At 44.2% G+C, this 17,095-nt stretch overlaps 1 protein-coding gene across 1 annotated transcript; it reads left to right on the plus strand.

Moving 5' to 3' along the window:
- Nucleotides 1–9,478: 9,478 nt before the first annotated feature.
- LOC102833845 (suppressor of cytokine signaling 2-like) lies at nt 9,479–12,254 on the plus strand. The gene is made up of 2 exons (XM_006871791.1): nt 9,479–9,836; nt 11,541–12,254. Exons 1-2 carry the CDS (start codon nt 9,698–9,700, stop codon nt 11,996–11,998), a joined length of 597 nt encoding a protein of 198 aa, XP_006871853.1. The 5' UTR covers nt 9,479–9,697; the 3' UTR covers nt 11,999–12,254.
- The last annotated feature ends 4,841 nt before the right edge of the window (nt 12,255–17,095 follow it).

Consider the following 17,095-nt stretch of genomic DNA (forward strand, 5'->3'; position numbering starts at 1 on the left):
TTGTGCCAGATTAGAGTATGAGAGGTAAATCAAATAAAATTTAAAGGGATTAGACCAGAAAGAAGTTAATGAGCTTGCGTCAGTTTCTTTACCTGTAAATGCATTAGTATCATTCATTCATTCATTCAGTAACTTTCTATTGAATGCTTACTACGGGCCAGGAGCTGTTTTAGACACTAGAGATACTAGAGTACAATGTTTCTGCTTATACTCCTGTGGGAGATAGACAATGTGCAAACAAATCATAGTATCAAGTAGTGGTAAGTGCTGGGACACAAATCATCACAGATGAGGGCTGCTATTTTCGAAAAGGGGAGGAGAGAAAGCCTCTTTGAGCAATGACCTAAATGAAATGAGGGAGCAATGCCATGAAAATATTCGGAAAAGAGCATTGGTCAACACAACAAGTACAAAGGTCTTGAGGCAGGCTGGGTGTACCTGGGGACAACAAGGAGACCCAAGGTTAGAGCATCGTGAGGGAGGTGAGGAGGTAAACACTAGTCTGCACTGGTCAGTGTCCTTCTCAGCAAATCCAAAGTCTCTTGACTAATGGTCAATTGTCTGACTACCCAAACCAATTCCAATAAAGAAAGTCCCATACAATTTGGAAGACAGAGTTTGATGTTTCAGTAGTACCTTAATGAAGCTTGTCCAACTCATGTGACTAAGTCCTTCACCGAGGTTAACAGGCCCCCAGGGATTCACATTAAGGTCCCAGGAGTCCATCAATTCCTGAATTGGTGTGCCCAGTGCATTTTTCTGAAGAGAAGTCTTAGGGAGTCTGTGCACATATGACTTCAGGGTCAGGTAAGAATAGAGAAAAATGAAATTAGGTCAGAAGTAAGATCCCAGCCACATTTTTTTTGCCTGTCTCTGGTAGCGTAGCGGTTATGAATCGGGCTGCGAACCACAAGGTCAGCAGTTCGAAACTACCAGTGGTTCCGTGGGAGAAAGATGAGGCTATCTGCTCCCATAATGATTTATAGCCTCGGAAACCTTTTTCAGGGTCGCTATGGGTCAGAACCGACTCGATGGCACTTAACAACAACAACAACAACATTAAACATAAAGGATTATTTTTTGCTTCCATAGAGAAATATGTTCTCTTCCATTTGTCTTGAAACATTCAGTCTTTTAGGTGTATCTTTGATTTCTCCACTTCTGGTGTTAACTTAGATTCGGAGATATACTTCTTCATAAGAAAAACAACATTGTAAGGGTGACGGAAAAAGGCAAGTAATACCCAGTGGTGGGGAGATCACAGGGCTTGGTGAGGACTATGTTGAATGGGAGGATCCATGCCTTATTAGGGAAACAGCCACCATTGTGCTTCAGCTGAAAACTGTCTTGAGGGAATGGGACCCAATGTGATCTACAGTCTAGTGCTTATCATATGGAGTCACCATGCACCCCAGCAGCCCTATAATCTACCCCATAGTGTTTCCTAGGCTGGCGCTGTAGAATAAGCACTGTACTACTCACTGCAAGTTTGGCCATTCAAGTCTACCCAGCATCCACTCCATGGGAGAAAGATCAGACTGTCAGCTCCTATAAGGGTCTATAGGCTCCTTGGAAATCCTGTCAGAATTCCTTCTGTCAGAAGGGTCAGAATCAGATAGACAGCAGTTAGCTGGTTTTTGTTTTTGTTAATCTTAACAGGGTCGCTATGGGTCGGACCCGACTCGATGGCACTTAACAACACAACAACAACAATCTTAACAGAAGCTGACTGCCACAGCTCTCTTCTACGGAGCATCTGGGAGGTTCAAACTGCCATTTAACATGATCTCAGAAACATTTTCCTAAGTAGCTTCCAAATGTGTTTCTTAAGGATTACAGAGGCCAGAAAAATTCTGGGTATTGCTGGGAAACATTTTTTTTTTCTTTTACTATTTAAAACACATTTATTTTGTTGTTAAGAATATATACAGTGTTAAGGAGCTCTGGTAGCGTAGTGGTTATGAATTGGCCTGCTAACCTTAAGGCCAGCAGTTCAAAACCACCAGCTGTTCCATGGGAGAAAGATGAGGCTTTCTGCTCCCTTAAAGATTTGCAGCCTCGGAAAATCCTGCACAGGGTCTCTATGAGTCGGAACCAACTCCATGGCACATAACAACAACAATGTGTTGATTTTGATTCTTTTTGCGTTTTGGATGTGTGTGTTTATTTATATAAATTGCCCCCTGGTGGTGGTGTGCCATGGAGTCAGTTCCAACTTATAGTGACCGTGTACAGGGTTTCTGAGGCTGTAAATCTTTATGGGAGCAGACAGCCTCATCTTTCTCCTGCGGAACTGCTGCTAGTTTCCAGCTGCTGACTGTGAGATTAGCAGCCCAACTGATAACCATTATGGTACCAGAGCTCCTTAAATTGCCCTCTAAACACTGCCTTTTCTGTTTTCCAAAGATTTTTGTATGTTGTCTTTTCATTGTCATGTGATTCAAGGAATTTTTTTTTAATTTGATTTTTTACCTGTTCTGCTATCCAGTAGCTTTTACACAGGGTGTTATTTGGTTTCCATGTATTTGATTTTGCTTCCTTGATCTTTCTATTGTTGATTTTGACTTTTATAGCATTGTGATATGAGAAGAAGGTTTGTAGTATTTTGATGTTGTTTGAATTTATTGAGGCTCGCTTAATGGCCTAACATATGGTCTACTCTGATGAATATTCCATGTGCACTGGAAAAGAATGTGTATTGTACTGCTGTTTGGTTGAGTGCTCTGTATAAATCTATGAGATGAAGTTGATTGATTCTATTGTTTAGTTCCTCTGTGTTTGTTGAATTTCTTATGGTGGTTCTATCCTGTTTTGAAAGTGGTATACTAACATATCATACTATTATTGTACAGTTGTCTATTTCTTTCTTTAATTCTATTAGAGTTTCACTTACGTTTGTTGAGGGTCTTTCTTTGGGAGCATGGATATTTACTATGATTATGTCCTCTTGTTTAATTGAGAATCGGCCTGTGAACCACAAGGTCAGCAGTTCGAAACTACCAGCTGCTCCATGAGAGAAAGATGAGGCTTTCTGCTTCCGTAAAGATTTACAGCCTTGGAAACCTTGTTCAGGGTCGCTATGGGTCGGAACCGACTCAACAGCACTTAACAACAACAATCTTCAGATAACACCCTTCTTTGTCTCTTATGCTGGTTTTTGCCTTAAAGAATTAATGTTGCCACTTCTACTTGTTTTTGATTACCATTAGCTGGTCTTCCCCATCTTTTAATTTTTAATCTATGCTTTTCTTTGTGTGCAACTTGTCCTTCTTATAGACAGCATATTGTAGGATCCCTTCTTCTGGTCCATTCTGCTATTCTGTGTCTCTTGACTGGTACATTTAATCCATTGATGTTCTGTGTAATTATTGATAAGTATGAATTGATTGCAGTCAGTTTGCTGTGTTTTATTTATTTATTTATTTGTGTGGTGTTGCTGGTTTCTTTGTTCTGCATGCTTTCCTGTGCCGAGTTCATTTTTTGTGCTTTTTCTTGTCAATTTCTTATAGTCTTAATGCTTACAAAATCTTCATTGATTTTCCTTTTCTTGATTTGATATGAATGTATCATGTTATTTTGAGTTTACCTGAAAGTAATTTATAAATTTCTTCTCTATTTGAAAACAGTCTGTTTTATCTTGACTGCTACTTGACTTCCTCGCCATTTAGAATTCTATAACTATACTTTTCCCTCTTTTTGCCTTGCAGTTGTCTTCATTACAGATTGATGTCTCTCACTCCCTATTTTCAGTCTTTTAGTTTGGTTTTACTCTGGGTATTTCAATATTATTGTTGTTGTTAAGTGCCATTGAATCGGTTCCAACACATAGAGACCCTGTATAGAGTTTCTGAGAAGTGGATGGTGAGCTTGAACTGGTGATCTTGTGGTTCAAACCAACTTTGCAGTCTAGCATATTAACCCACAGTGCCACACCAGGACTGCAATATCTGGGTACTTCAATATCTAAACTGAATTCTGAGTGGTGTTGTTTTTTATTTCAGTCTCTGGTTGCTGTCTGCTGTTGTTGGTTCTCATTCCAAAAGACTCCCTTTAGTATTTTTAATAAAGTTGGCTTGGTTTTTACACATTCCTTTAATATCTATTTATCTGGAAATGTTCTAATTTTGCTGTGATATTTGAAGGACAGTTTTGCTCGGTATGTGATTCTAGGTTGGCAGTTCTTTTTCTTTCCGAGTGTCCCCTCATTGTCTTTTTGACTGCCTGGTTTCTGCTGAGAAATCAGTGCTTAATTTTACTGTTTTTCCTTTGTAGGTAACATTTCATTTTTCCTGAGCTGCTTTCAAGATTCTTTCCTTGTCTTTGATTTTGAAGAATTTGATTATTTTTTGTCTTGGTGATTTTCTTTTGTGGATCTGTACTGTTTAGGATTCATTCAGCTTCTTGAATGTTTATTTTGTCATCTTTCATGATGTCAGGGAAATTTCTCCCAGCAGTTCTTTGACTATCTTTCTGTGCTTTTGTCTATTTCTGTTCTAGTCACCCGTAGGTGTTTCTCTTCATGTTGTCCCTCATGAATCTTAGGCTTTTCTTTAGATTTTTTCATTATTTTTTTTCTCATTGTTTTTCTAGTTTAGTAGTATTAAGAGATTTAGTTTCAAGCCCACTAATTCTGGCTTCCATTGATTTCAAGATACTACCTTGTCCTTCCAATGTATTGTCAATTTCTGATATCTTAGTACTAATCTTCTGAATTTCTGTTGGCAGGTTTTGCATTGTCTCCAATGCTTTATATTATTTGTTTGTTCTGCAGTGCTTCTGAATTCTTCCTTATTTTCATCACCTTTCTGTCAATTATTTGGAGTTAACCTAAATATCATTCTCTTGAGTTATTTTTTCTGGTAGTTCTGGTGCCTCTTTTTCATCAAAAACATTTTCTAGGTCTGTCTATTTGTTGTTGATTTGAGTTACTCTTTCTTGTTTCTTCATGTGAACAGAAATTGTCTGCTGATTTCCAGGCATTGCGATGTTTCTGTATTTGTATTAAGTTGATGAGTGTGTGTTGGTGCATTCTTAGGCATTCATCAGCTGCCTCCTAGCAGGTGTGTTCAGATTAGCTTGTGCACCGTTCTCTGCAGTTCGTGCAGTTCAGTTTAGGGTGGATTTAGGAGACATTGGTTGTTGTGTTGATCCAGTGCCTAGCAGTTTGTATTGACTGTAGCCCAATTGATTGGGTTGTAGAGGGAGTGGCTATGGCTGGGCTGTATGTCTGAAGTTGCTGTCTCCTGGTGAGAGCTAGTCCAGAGTTCTAGGGTTATCCTCTGCTTCTGTTTCATTGGGTTTTCCATATCCTTGCTGCAGAGGGTCCCACAGCCTTTCTGCCTCATCCACCATCTTGCCCTGCCTCCTCTGGGAAACATGTTAGAAACCAAACTAGAAAATCCTACTTTGGTCCAACACTTGTTGCCACTATGGCTGGCATTGTGTTCATTGTGATCTTTGCAGAAAAATGAGAGCTGACCATAAATCTGATTTGGGTGCTTTAGACAGAGGGACTACAGAAAGAACAGCTGATGGAAGATTTGTTTCAGTCGATAATTAGATAGATCTTTATTTTATTTTTGGGAACTTTAGGTGTACTGAGTGTAATTAATGTGAAATACAGAAGAGTGGGTACAGCTTTGGCACTGTGACAAGGAAGAGATGTCACAATGGAATTATTCACAATTTAGGGAACCCTAGAAGATGTATTGGTTCTTAAAGGTATTGAGAGACAGACTGCACACACATTTAGATGGTATCTGGTATGTTCATTCACCCAGTTCCTCATCCAGAACGTTAGTTCTCGTTTTTTGTTTTGTTTTGTGTGTTTTTTTTTTTAGAAAGCTAGTTAACCTCTTAATTTTATAGAAAAGGCTCAAAACCCAAAGAAGGTAAATAAATTTGAGAAAAAGTATTCAACTGTTTTGTAGGGTGATTTAATGGGAGGCTACTTAACTTTCTAAAAACAAAACATGACTCCTTGCATACAACAAAGCCCTTTACTAGCTAATAAAAGTGCCCCACTTGATTCACCAGTCTGTCATTTTTTATGATGGCGCTTCAAAAAGTTAGTGGGGAAATTCCCATTAACTTTTCCATTCCATTTTCCTATAAACTTTTTGAAGCCCCTTTGTATGGAGTTGTTTACTCAAAAGCAGGAAAATTAATGAGAAAACCATTTGTCCCAAGAAAACGTTTGAGAAATCTATTTATTGGTGATGCTATAAGGAGCTCTGGTAGCGTAGTGGTTACGAATCGGGCTGCGAACCTTAAGGTCAGCGGTTCGAAACTACCAGCTGCTCCGCGGGAGAAAGATGAGGCTTTCTACTCCCGTAAAGATTTACACCCTCGGAAACCCTATACAGGGTCGCTATGGGTCGGAACCGACTCGATGGCACATAACAACATACAAACCCCAAGCTTGGGAGTTGGTCCACGCTTCCTCCCAGAGCCAGCAGGGGGAGGTACAAGCAAGGTTTGTAAACCGCTCCTCCTCCGTGTCCCCTCCCCTTTCTCGCCCAACTTTCCCATAGCCACCGTTTCAACTAAAGTGGCCATTGACCTTTCAAGCTTTTGAGCAATGATGCAATAGAATAGTATTTCAAAGAAAAATAGTCATCGAAATTTTGGAACTGGTTTTCCCGTGAGTGTTAATGCTTTTTTCTAAAAGGTCAGATTTAAAGTAGGTCACATTGCGGGGACGGCCACGCAGGCAAAAAGATGAGTTTCCAACTAAGGTCAGGCGGCCTCCAACAGGGTGGTAGATGGGGGTGAGAGTCCCCGGCAAAGAAGAGGTGCCGAGATCCTTCTGAATTCACGGTTCTGAGGTGCTCGTCTTGCGGGGAACTGCAGAGACTAGCCCTTTCCAGACCGATTGCAGGTACCGAGGTCTGCCGCCCAGTACCTCTCAGGCACGCAGGAATCGGCGGCCATGCAGGTGAGCCTGGCAAGCCGGTAACCTGCCAGAAAGAGGCGGTGGAGCAGAGCGGAGGGGAGCTGAGGACGGAGGGAGGAGCCAGGCAAGGCTGGCGCTGGAGAGTGCTGGCGGGAGCGCCAAGGGGAGGGGACTGAGAGCGGCCGCTAGTCTTAAGGAGGCGCTGCTTTCTGCTTGCACGTTGCCTTCTAGGACCCTGACCAAGGGGACTGCCTCTGTCCCGCTCCCAATATTCCCCAGGCGTGGTCTTGTAGAGTTGAGCTGGGTTCCCCACCACATCAATGTGTCTTAGAGCAGAAGGGGCTCGTTTCCGAGAATCCCCCAGTATCTCCGTAAACGCCCCCCCTCACACACATAATGTGCGGCCTGGAGGGTCGCATCAAGAAGGCATGGAAGGGATGGGAAGACAAAACCCCCTATGGCTAGCCGAGGGCAAAGAGGACGAAGGAAGGAATGGGAAGACAAAAACCCCTATGGCTAGCCGAGGGCAAAGAGGACGAAGGATCCCTGCATGTAGCTGGCATGGGCGGGGCGCAGACTGTGGCTGCCAAAACGGAGGCAGCAGCTGTGGTGAGGGGCTTCAAATGTTTGTCCCTGAGCATCCCGGGGAGTGGGGTCAAAACAGGACGGATCATTCGGAGCCTTGAGTGCCCTTCCCCGAAACCAAGTGATGTGAGCCCTTCTCCCCCAAGCCTGCGCATTAGCGTCGGAGCCTCTTTAAAGCAGTAGCCAGGACTGCGGTCACGTGAGGCGGATTCCTGGAAAGTTCCTGGAAAGCGGCCTCCACTGCAGCGGGGTAGGGCGGGCGCGGGTGCGAAGGGGGAGAGGGAGGCGGGGAGCTAGGGAGGCGCGTTGAGATGGGAAGTCGCGCGCGCACACACCACTTAGAGAACCAACGTTTAACTCTTGCCAAGTCTTCGCGTCGCCGCAGCTCGCGGGCCTTTGGCTGCTCCAGAAGTATGAACCTCCTTGCCCACAGCTACCGGCGCTGTGCAGGTAGCGCATGTTGCGCACCGAGGCCCCAGAAGCCTAGCCTCTGGATCTTCTGCGACCGCAGCCTGGACAGCCGAGAAGGACGGGCAGGGGCTGGCGGCAGGTACCAGTGGGGGGAGTCCTGAAAGCTCCGCCCCAAGGAGGGTCGCTAGGGAGGGCACCCGGGTGCGGCTGCGTGCGCTGGGAGCGGCGGGCGGCCTAGGCTTCCGCAGTTTAGAGCCTCCTGGGGAGAGAGTCCGAGACGTGGACCTGCCCTTCGGCCAGACGCTTCTGCTTGCTTTCTCTGGTTCCTTCCGGGCGTCGGAAAGTCTCCGGAGTTGTTTTTTTTTCTTTCGCCTAAACTGCCATCCAAATTAATAATCCTCATAACCTGATCTCCTGCTCCTCCCCACCCGCTTGCCTCCCGCCCTTGTTTCTTCCTCCCTCCCTCTTTGCTTCCCACCTCCTTGGTCATAGTCAGAGGGAACCCTCACAGCTATCCAGGCTGTGCGCTAGAGGGTGTCCGAGCCAGGAGTGGGTATTGGACCTTGGGGTCGAGGTGATGATCTCTGGGGCTTTTGCCTGCCTTTTGCTCAGAGAACTCCTACGGCCACCACCGTCGCAGAGCGCAAGACGCGTCGCATCCCCGGACATCGTGTTCCCAAATTAAACGTCAACAGGGGAAACTCAGGCAGACACCCCTCCTCTCTCCGGCCCCTCCCGGTTCCTCCGCCCCATGTCAGCTGGGGAGGCTGCCTGGTGCGGAGGCGAAGGCGGTGGAGGCTGAGGTAAGGGCTCTGCGTTTGTCTTCTACATGTCCTGTCGCGTTCGCTGCCACCGGCTCGGCTCCCTCGGCTCCGGCCCGGAGTTCCCTCTCGGGCCGATTCCTCGACAGCGCCCGCGGCGGCGACAGCAGCAGCTGGCCCGTCTTGGGAGCTTGCTGCAGCGGCTCCCGGCGGCAGCCCCCACCTTTGCCCCATCCAAGCACGGGGGCAACGAGGGAGGGGAGCGGAGCAGCTCTGGGGCGAGTCACGCACCTTCGCACCCCAGGCTGGCGGTTGGCGCCCGGGGAGTGTGCGGCGCTTTAGTGGCAGTAGGGTGGGGTTGGGGGGGGTGCACTATTTGTTCCTGTTGACTTCTAGGGGCCAGCGGACTGCGCGGGGCGTGGGATGGAGGTGCCAATTTGGGGATCTCTCCTATTCTTTGATTTTTCCCCCCTACTTGCTCTTGACCAGAGCCTGTTTCCACCAGATCTACTACAGGTGACTCTTTTGCTCTTCCTAGGCTGTGATTTCAGAGAGCAGCCTCAGGCAGGAAGATACCCCATTCCCCACCCTCATCACCCCTCCCCCCTCCCTTCACCAATTGTGAGCCTTGTCTCGGTGCTCTGTGTATCTCCCTTTCTCCAGAGCTGGGCCGGGGCGGTAACTAGATGCTTGGTAGTAAATGGTTCAGGGGCAGAGAGGCAGAGGAGTCCCAGAGATCTTCCATGCTTCTGTGTCCCCTACCCTCCAAGCCTCAGCCACAGGGGTCCAGTTTGGACTGACCCAACCCCCCACTTTCTATTTACAGGAGAACTGTGGGTGACTACGCCTGCTGGGGACTTTGCTATCCATCTGCTCAAAACTGGGGAAGAAGAACCGGCAACTCCCCATCCCCTCCCCTTCTACCATTTTGGAAACCCAGCAGGAACTGCTTTTGGGGTTCCCACTGACTTCAAGAAAGAACGGGTGTCCTTCTCTGATCCCAACTCAGGCTGAAACCTGTCTTTGCCACGGTGATCCTTCCCCCATGACCCTGCGGTGCCTCGAGCCCTCCGGGAATGGCGCGGAAAGGACGCGGAGCCAGTGGGGTACCGCTGGGTCGGGCGAGGAGCCTTCTCCCGAGGCGGCGCGTCTGGCGAAGGCCCTACGGGAGCTCAGTCAAACAGGTAGGGAAGGGACTGGGCGGCCGCGCCGAGTGGCGGGTGTAGGTAGTAGGAGGTGCCTCCCCAAAGACAGGACTGGGAGCTGCTCTGGAGAGGAATGCATTTGAATGTGGGGTCGAGGTGGAAAGCAAAGAATGGACTCGGCAACCATCCCCTTGTTTCCTGTCCCCATTCCTGAGCAAGGAGCCCCAAAGAGGGTGCCCGCACGGCCCTGGATCCTTGGGAAAGCGAAAAGAAAGTGGTTCTCGTGGGACTCAAGCTTGGGGGAGGGCAAAGCGCGAGAAAGGCTCATTGAAAATAGACTCCTTGGGCGCAGTACCTTTATAATTTTTCCACTGCTGCTCAGGGCTCGGCACTTGGATTCGAACCTTGGCCGAAAAAGAGCCCAGTGGGATGCCAGAGCGGCACTCGCAGCAGCTCTAGCCGCATCCGGCGCCCTAGCGGAGCCGCAGCTGCAGCCCGGGATCTTTGCGGCCAAGTCCCGGGCCAGGCAGACTGCTGCGCGGTGGCGAGTCGGAGGAGCCGGGGCAGCGAAGGCTCAGCCAAGCACGGCCTCCAGGGACCTTTGGGTAGCCCAAGATATTGATTGTTTGGAGTGCAGTACTGCGTTTTGCACAGCTCACTGTTGCCTCTTGGCATCTGAGAAAAAGAAGACAGCAACCAAAATTAGTTTTGTTTTGTTTTAAATTCTAGCAAATAACGCAGGCTTTAAAAATCGGAATCCTGAAAGCTTGTGTTTGGGGCAAAGTTGAAGTTTTGGTAGCACTATGGAGAGGAAGAAGCCCCCTCATTTGCGATTTCTGTCTTTGCTTGCTTTCCCTTGCAGATTGCAGGGCTTGGAGAAGTTTCTTGGAGGTGGAAGGACACATTGTTTAAACTTCTTAAATACAGAATGACTGACTGAGTCAGTTGTGCCAACAGAATAGGCCGGGAAAATGGGGGAGGCAGATCAAATCTAGAATGCTGGGGTGACCCATGGTGATTGGATTTAAGTTAAAGTCAAGTCCAAAGGAGTTTAATTCTGATTGTAAACGATCAATTGGCTTCCCTGTTTCTCAGTAACTGAGAGAGAGAGGCAGTTGTAATCAAGAGCAGCAAATGGGTTATTGTACTAGAAGTCTACTTTTAAGTAAATAGCATTGTTTTCCAGGTGCTTTGAACAAATGACAGATTTTTGGGGTGATGAGTTGAGTACCACAAACCATCTTAAAGATTGGCTTCTGCTTTTACTGGAACTGCTGAAATTGGGGTTTCCTTTTTTTTTTTTTAAGGGCATGTTGTTTATTTCTAGCTGCTGCCTCACTTAAAATCTATGATTTCATTTAGTGTGGCACATTGCACATGCTCTTTTGTTTCGTTAGGAGAAACTTATGACAGAGCTCAAAGAACAGGTACAGAAAGTTCTTTTCTTGAAAAAGAAAACTGGTTAATTTGTGTTCCCAAAATAAAATGGATTCAAAAGGGCATTAAATTCTTACCAAAAGTACAATGGGGCTTCCAGGTTTGTGGAAAATAGAATGAAAAGACAGGGGACTTTTTTCTTTGAACTTTTTGAAGTCCTTTCATATTTATGGCAGCCTCTGGTAAGCTTATACTCACAGTTTTTTTGTTAGAAAACGTATTGCCAAATATTTTCCCTATCCTAAAGATTCTTATAATAATATTTTACCCTCTTTTTTTTTTTTCCCTCTTTGAACAAAACCCCAGGATGGTACTGGGGAAGTATGACTGTTAATGAAGCCAAAGAGAAATTAAAAGAGGCACCAGAAGGAACTTTCTTGATTAGAGATAGTTCGCATTCAGACTACCTACTAACAATATCTGTTAAAACATCAGCTGGACCAACTAATCTGCGAATTGAATACCAAGATGGGAAATTCAGATTGGACTCAATCATATGTGTCAAATCCAAGCTTAAACAGTTTGACAGTGTGGTTCATTTAATTGACTACTATGTTCAGATGTGCAAGGATAAGGGGACTGGCCCGGAAGCCCCCCGGAATGGCACTGTTCACCTTTATCTGACCAAACCACTCTACACGTCAGCTCCATCTCTGCAGCATCTGTGTAGGCTCACCATTAACAAACGTACCGCTACCATCTGGGGACTGCCTTTACCAACAAGACTAAAAGATTACTTGGAAGAATATAAATTCCAGGTATAAGCGTTTCTCTTTTTCTAAACATGCCTCATCTAGAGAATCTCCGAAAGCAGCTATGTGAAAGAGAACCAAAACTTGAGTGACTGCTCTGGATAATGATGTGGAATTCTTTCTAAGAACAGTTGAAGTCAATATAATTTAAGTGTGTGAAGAGGTAGCTAAGTATTTAAAGTACCCCCATATGTTTTTACTACCTGAGTGATGGTTCCTTTCCTGAGGCTGACCAAGACCAACTGATCCTTTGAAATTAAAAAAAAAAAAAAAAAAAAATGTTCCAAGTAAAGACTGTAGGAGCATTTTATCTGAACATCTTGCCTTTATGTGGTTCCTTTCCACTAGGTCTAAGGTCCTAGTGTGAGCTCCCCATTGAAGTACTGTAGAAGTGGATGAAACCAAGCTGACACAGGTTTAATTTCAGTCTCATTTGCCTGGTGATCAGAATCATTTTATAGTTTGCATTCTGATGTACCTAGGAGTTTTGCTAAACAGATGATGTTTGTGAGTTTTTATCCTTCATTTTATGCAATTAACCAAATCAACCAAAAAAGAGAGAGAGAGAAAAGAAATAGAAAGTGACCGTGAAATCCTGTATTTGTCTGTGTGCTACATGTATGAACTCTCTCATGTGAATGAGTACTGTAGTAATCCATGTAAAGGGAGCCTTATTTCAGACATATTTCAAACTGGTGCAATTGGAAAAGATGTCCTCTTTTCCTATAAGGCTAAAGACAAGAATGTCACCCTATACAGGTGCAACTCAATTTCTGTTAATAACACCCAGGTAATATAGACGTTTTACCCTGTTGAAGTAGCTGTGTTCCAACCTGTTGCCATTGATTGTTTTGGAAATGGCTTTAGAAATTTCCAAGTTTTCCTTGAATTGTCTAACCATGGACATCAACAGTTATCTCCCTTCTACCATGTAGAATACTTTGACTTAATTTTCTTCCAGATACAGGGGGGCTGGCTACCTGCCTATTTTTCAAAGTGTTTATTTACTGCTGTTACTATTTGATTAGAATGTATTAAATAATAAACAAACAAACAAACAAAAAAACCCTGTCTTTTACAAGTTGCACTTATTACTTTGAATTATACACTTTCCTGGCAATAAAGTTTTCATGCCATAAAGACTTCTTTGAAATAAGTCAGATATTCAGCAAGTGGTAAAATGTTACTTGCCTATCTCTAAAGTTATACCTATACTTTCCACTTCTGAAAACATGGTAGAAACTGTAAGAATTGCCAACAGACAGCATGGCTTAATCTTTTACAAGTTTACCACAAAATAAAAGTTTTACAGTCATTTCTGTTTTTCTACACTGGCTCATGACTGTTGCAAATATAGCATCTCTTCTGGAGCCTAGATTTTACTCATTTTGCTTTCTTTTATTTCCTGCATAGCTATGTGCAGAAGGTGAACCTGGTATATCATGTCTGTGCCCTGATGGAAACAGAAAATTCTGATAAAATGTAGTGAAACCTGCTCATTGCATATTTTACCTTGTTTTGAAGAAATTCTTGAAAAATTATTTTGTGCCTAGAAAGAAAGTTAATTATGTGTGTCCAGACAACACAGGGAAACACAAGAGATTGTTTGGTGCACCTGAGGAAGTTTATTTGTCACCTAATAGCCTGGTAGAATAAGCACTCCACCTCAAGGTCGGTTTGAACTGCAAGGTCGGTGGTTTAAACTCACCAGCTGCTCGGAAACCCTATACAGGGTTGCTATGAGTTGGAACCGACTCGACAGTGCTTAACAACAACATTTATATAAAAGCTAGAATTTTAAGTCTGATCTATGATGAGAAGAGGTGTACCGTTGAAGGATAAACATTGGACCGTTAACCGCAAAGTCAGCGGTTCAAAACCACTAGCTAGCTGGTCCTTGGAAACCCTATACAGGGTTGCTATGAATTCAAACTGATTAGACAGCATTCAACAACAATGGTGAGAAGATAGCATTTTCATTGAGTTGCTTGAATTTTATGCTTTTACCCTGTTTCTCCCCTAACAACAGTTGTCTAGTATGGGATGTCTGTCTAACTTTTCTGGCAAAGCATCCACGTGAACACTGCCAAAGGGCTTTGTGGGATTACTTTAACTTCTTTAGGGAAGACCTTAATTTCTGTTGTCATTGTTTCAAAGCTTTGATTTCTCAATTATTGAGGGTGGGAGGCACAATTGTCATTGTGTGCTGTTGAGTTGGTTTCTGACCCATAGCGACCCTGTGTAGGCTTTCTGAGGAGCAGCTGGTGAGCTTGAACCAACAACCTTTCAGTTCTAGCCAACCTTGAGGCTGAGTGTGCATAGGAGGCATCAGTGGGGGATTATACCCTCTGGATTGCGAAGCATGCTTCATTATTGCTTTGTTGTTAATTATAGATGCCCTGGAGTCAATTCCAACTCATGGTGATCCCGTGTGTGTAGAATAGAACTCTTCCAAAGCTGGGACTTTTCAGAAGCAGGCTGATCTTTCTGAATGTCTCTGGGTGGGTTTCAGTTGCCAGCCTTTTGGCTAGTCTTCAAGCGCTACACTGTTCTCTCCTGGGACTCCTTATTTTATTACTAGCTAGCAAATGACCAAGAAAGCTAGAGGAGAGCAAAGACATCTCTGGAGTGTGCTGTGGAATGATGGTGGCCTTTTCAATCTTCCCTATGCCAATGACGTCAATAAACATCAGGAGACAGCCACGCACACACACACACACATATGCAGTTGCCACTACTATCATTTACTGATTGAGTTTATTATATGTATCCATGTACACCCAGTTCCTACCATCATTTATTTATTGAGTTTATTGTGTGTGCCAGGTTCTTGCTCATTTAATTTTCCCAACAAGCAAATGCACACAGTATCCTGATGATTGGAGTTATGCCTTTTGGATTTGTGAATGTAGCAGCACTCCAGGAATATTCTCACTGATCTTATCCCTAGAGAGAAATTATAAAAGGTAAATTCCTGTTGAGTATTTCTACATTGATCCCGAGGAACTGGTTAGAATAAATTATAAAGGCAACCTTCAGCCTTTTCCACTGATACCTCATTTGGAAAAAGGATCGATAACCTTCATTAACTTAATAGCTTTGTGCTTTACAGGATTCAGGTCAGCTTGGCTCAGTGGTTCTCTCCTGAATTCTGAATGAATGGTGGTGATGGTGGTTATGTGCCATGGAGTCAGTTCTGACCCATAACGACTCTATAGGGATTCTGAGGCTGGAAAATTTAGAATATGCAAAATAATACTTAATTTAGAACATTGTTGTAGGTTCTGACTCACAGTGACCCTGTACAGGGTTTCCGAGGCTAGGATTCCTTACGGGGAGCAGAATGCCTCATCTTTCTCCCATGGAACAGCTGATAGTTTTGAACTGCTGACCTTGAGGTTAGCAGCCTGACTTGTAACCACTAGGCTTTCAGAGCTCCTTTCCTGAATGAGTAACTTACCCAAACTGGGCACGGGTGGGGAGGGTGGTTAACTTTCACCTGATAGTTGGTTAATGATGCCAATTCCCAATTATTGGTAGCCCCATGTTATACAAAAGATAACGTATCCTCAACAGAGCCAGGACAAGTACTCAAATTCTCTCTGAGCTGGGCAGTTTGGGGTATTAGTAAGGGTTTTTATGATTGTTACTGTTGAAGAAGATATCTACAGAATATATATATTCTTAAGGACTTCAAATATTTTCATCTGGGTCTTTGTCTTGAGCACAGATGAAGTATATACGGGAATGAGCTGTATTTTCATGCTGTTCAAATGAAATGCTCTTGGGGGAGGAGCAGTTTAAAGGGACTCCCAGATGGCCCTTATACCTTTGTGACCCAGGAAAGAACAAAGGATCCTGGTTTTTTGTTGTTGTTTCTTTTAATTGAAAAAAAGTTGTTTTTTTTTTTTAAATTACTGTCACAGTGGGCCCTGGTGTCTGCTTTTTAGGGACTTTTGGGAGTCAGCAGGGCTTTGGACAGTTTAGCATTATGAGTTGCAAGTTCTCTGTTGGTATGTCAGGAAGACAGTCTTGACTTCATAGTAATTATGTAATCCAAATAGGTAACAGAATGGGACGTTTGTTTGGGAGTGTTTATTTTCTTGGGAAGGATTTCTCTGCTTTTAGAAAATTGTACCCTGGTAGGAGGACAGGAGACGGAGACGTCATCAAATAATCCAAGGGATGGAATGTCCTGAGACGCAGGCCGTGGCCTTCTGGGCTGTGGGTTTAGGCAGGACAGAAGGGGGCTGCTGGGAAAAGTTATTAGTAAGGAAATCTACTCCTTATGGGGCGGTGCAGCCATTGTTCCATGCTGACAGTTGGGGAGAGGCCTCTCTGACTCGACTGGTCCTTCCTACCATTTGGAGCAAAAAAGTGCTGTCATTCATCTGAAGCCTTTTGTTTATTTAGTGATCTGTATTTTTTGCAAATTTTTAATTTCCTAGGATTTTTAAAGCTTGAAAACACTTTCCAGATTGCATATTTTAGATCCTTCCTTTTACTGAAGAATTTTAGGTCTGAAGAGGTTAGAAAAGTTTGGGGGGGGGCCGGACTAGTATCACTCAGTAAATTAGTGGCATTATTTGAACGCAGATATTTTGATCTCAGGTTTAGCATTTACAAAAGCTGTACCCTTCAACCCTCTGTTTAAATGTCAAGAATTTTCTTTCCTACCTGAAGCTCAAGAGCTCTGGTAGCATAGTGGTTATGAGTCGGACTGCTAATCTCAACGTCAGCATGTTCAAAACTACCAGCCGTTTCGCAGGAGGAAGATAAGATTTTCTGCTCCCATAAAGATTTACAGCCTCAGAAATCCTATGCAGGATCACTCAGCTCCACTGCACACCACTACCACCACCAAGCCCCGTAATTATTTTAACATCACATTTTTCTTCCTCTCACCTTTCCATGTGGGAAGCAAAAATCATTGGAATACCATGTGGGCTAGAACATTCTAGTTCTTGGATTCTTTTATCCCACTCCCAAGATACAGTTCCTGCTGGGTTTCACGATGTCTTGATCCACATTATAGCTTTGTGTTAATGTTAACTCCTCAACGTTTCTAATTTATTTACTGTTTTCGAATCCAAAACCTCCCATGCATGC

The sequence above is a fragment of the Chrysochloris asiatica genome, unplaced genomic scaffold, assembly GCF_000296735.1.
Source record: "Chrysochloris asiatica unplaced genomic scaffold, ChrAsi1.0 scaffold00174, whole genome shotgun sequence".
Classification (NCBI taxonomy): Eukaryota; Metazoa; Chordata; class Mammalia; order Afrosoricida; family Chrysochloridae; genus Chrysochloris; species Chrysochloris asiatica.

Bases quoted from the DNA above. Each gene is read 5' to 3' on its own strand.
- LOC102833845 (XM_006871791.1), top strand. From the start codon at position 9,698: ATGACCCTGCGGTGCCTCGAGCCCTCCGGGAATGGCGCGGAAAGGACG. The intron at 9,837-11,540 runs GTAGGGAAGGGA...ACAAAACCCCAG, and splicing joins ACGGGAGCTCAGTCAAACAG to GATGGTACTGGGGAAGTATG.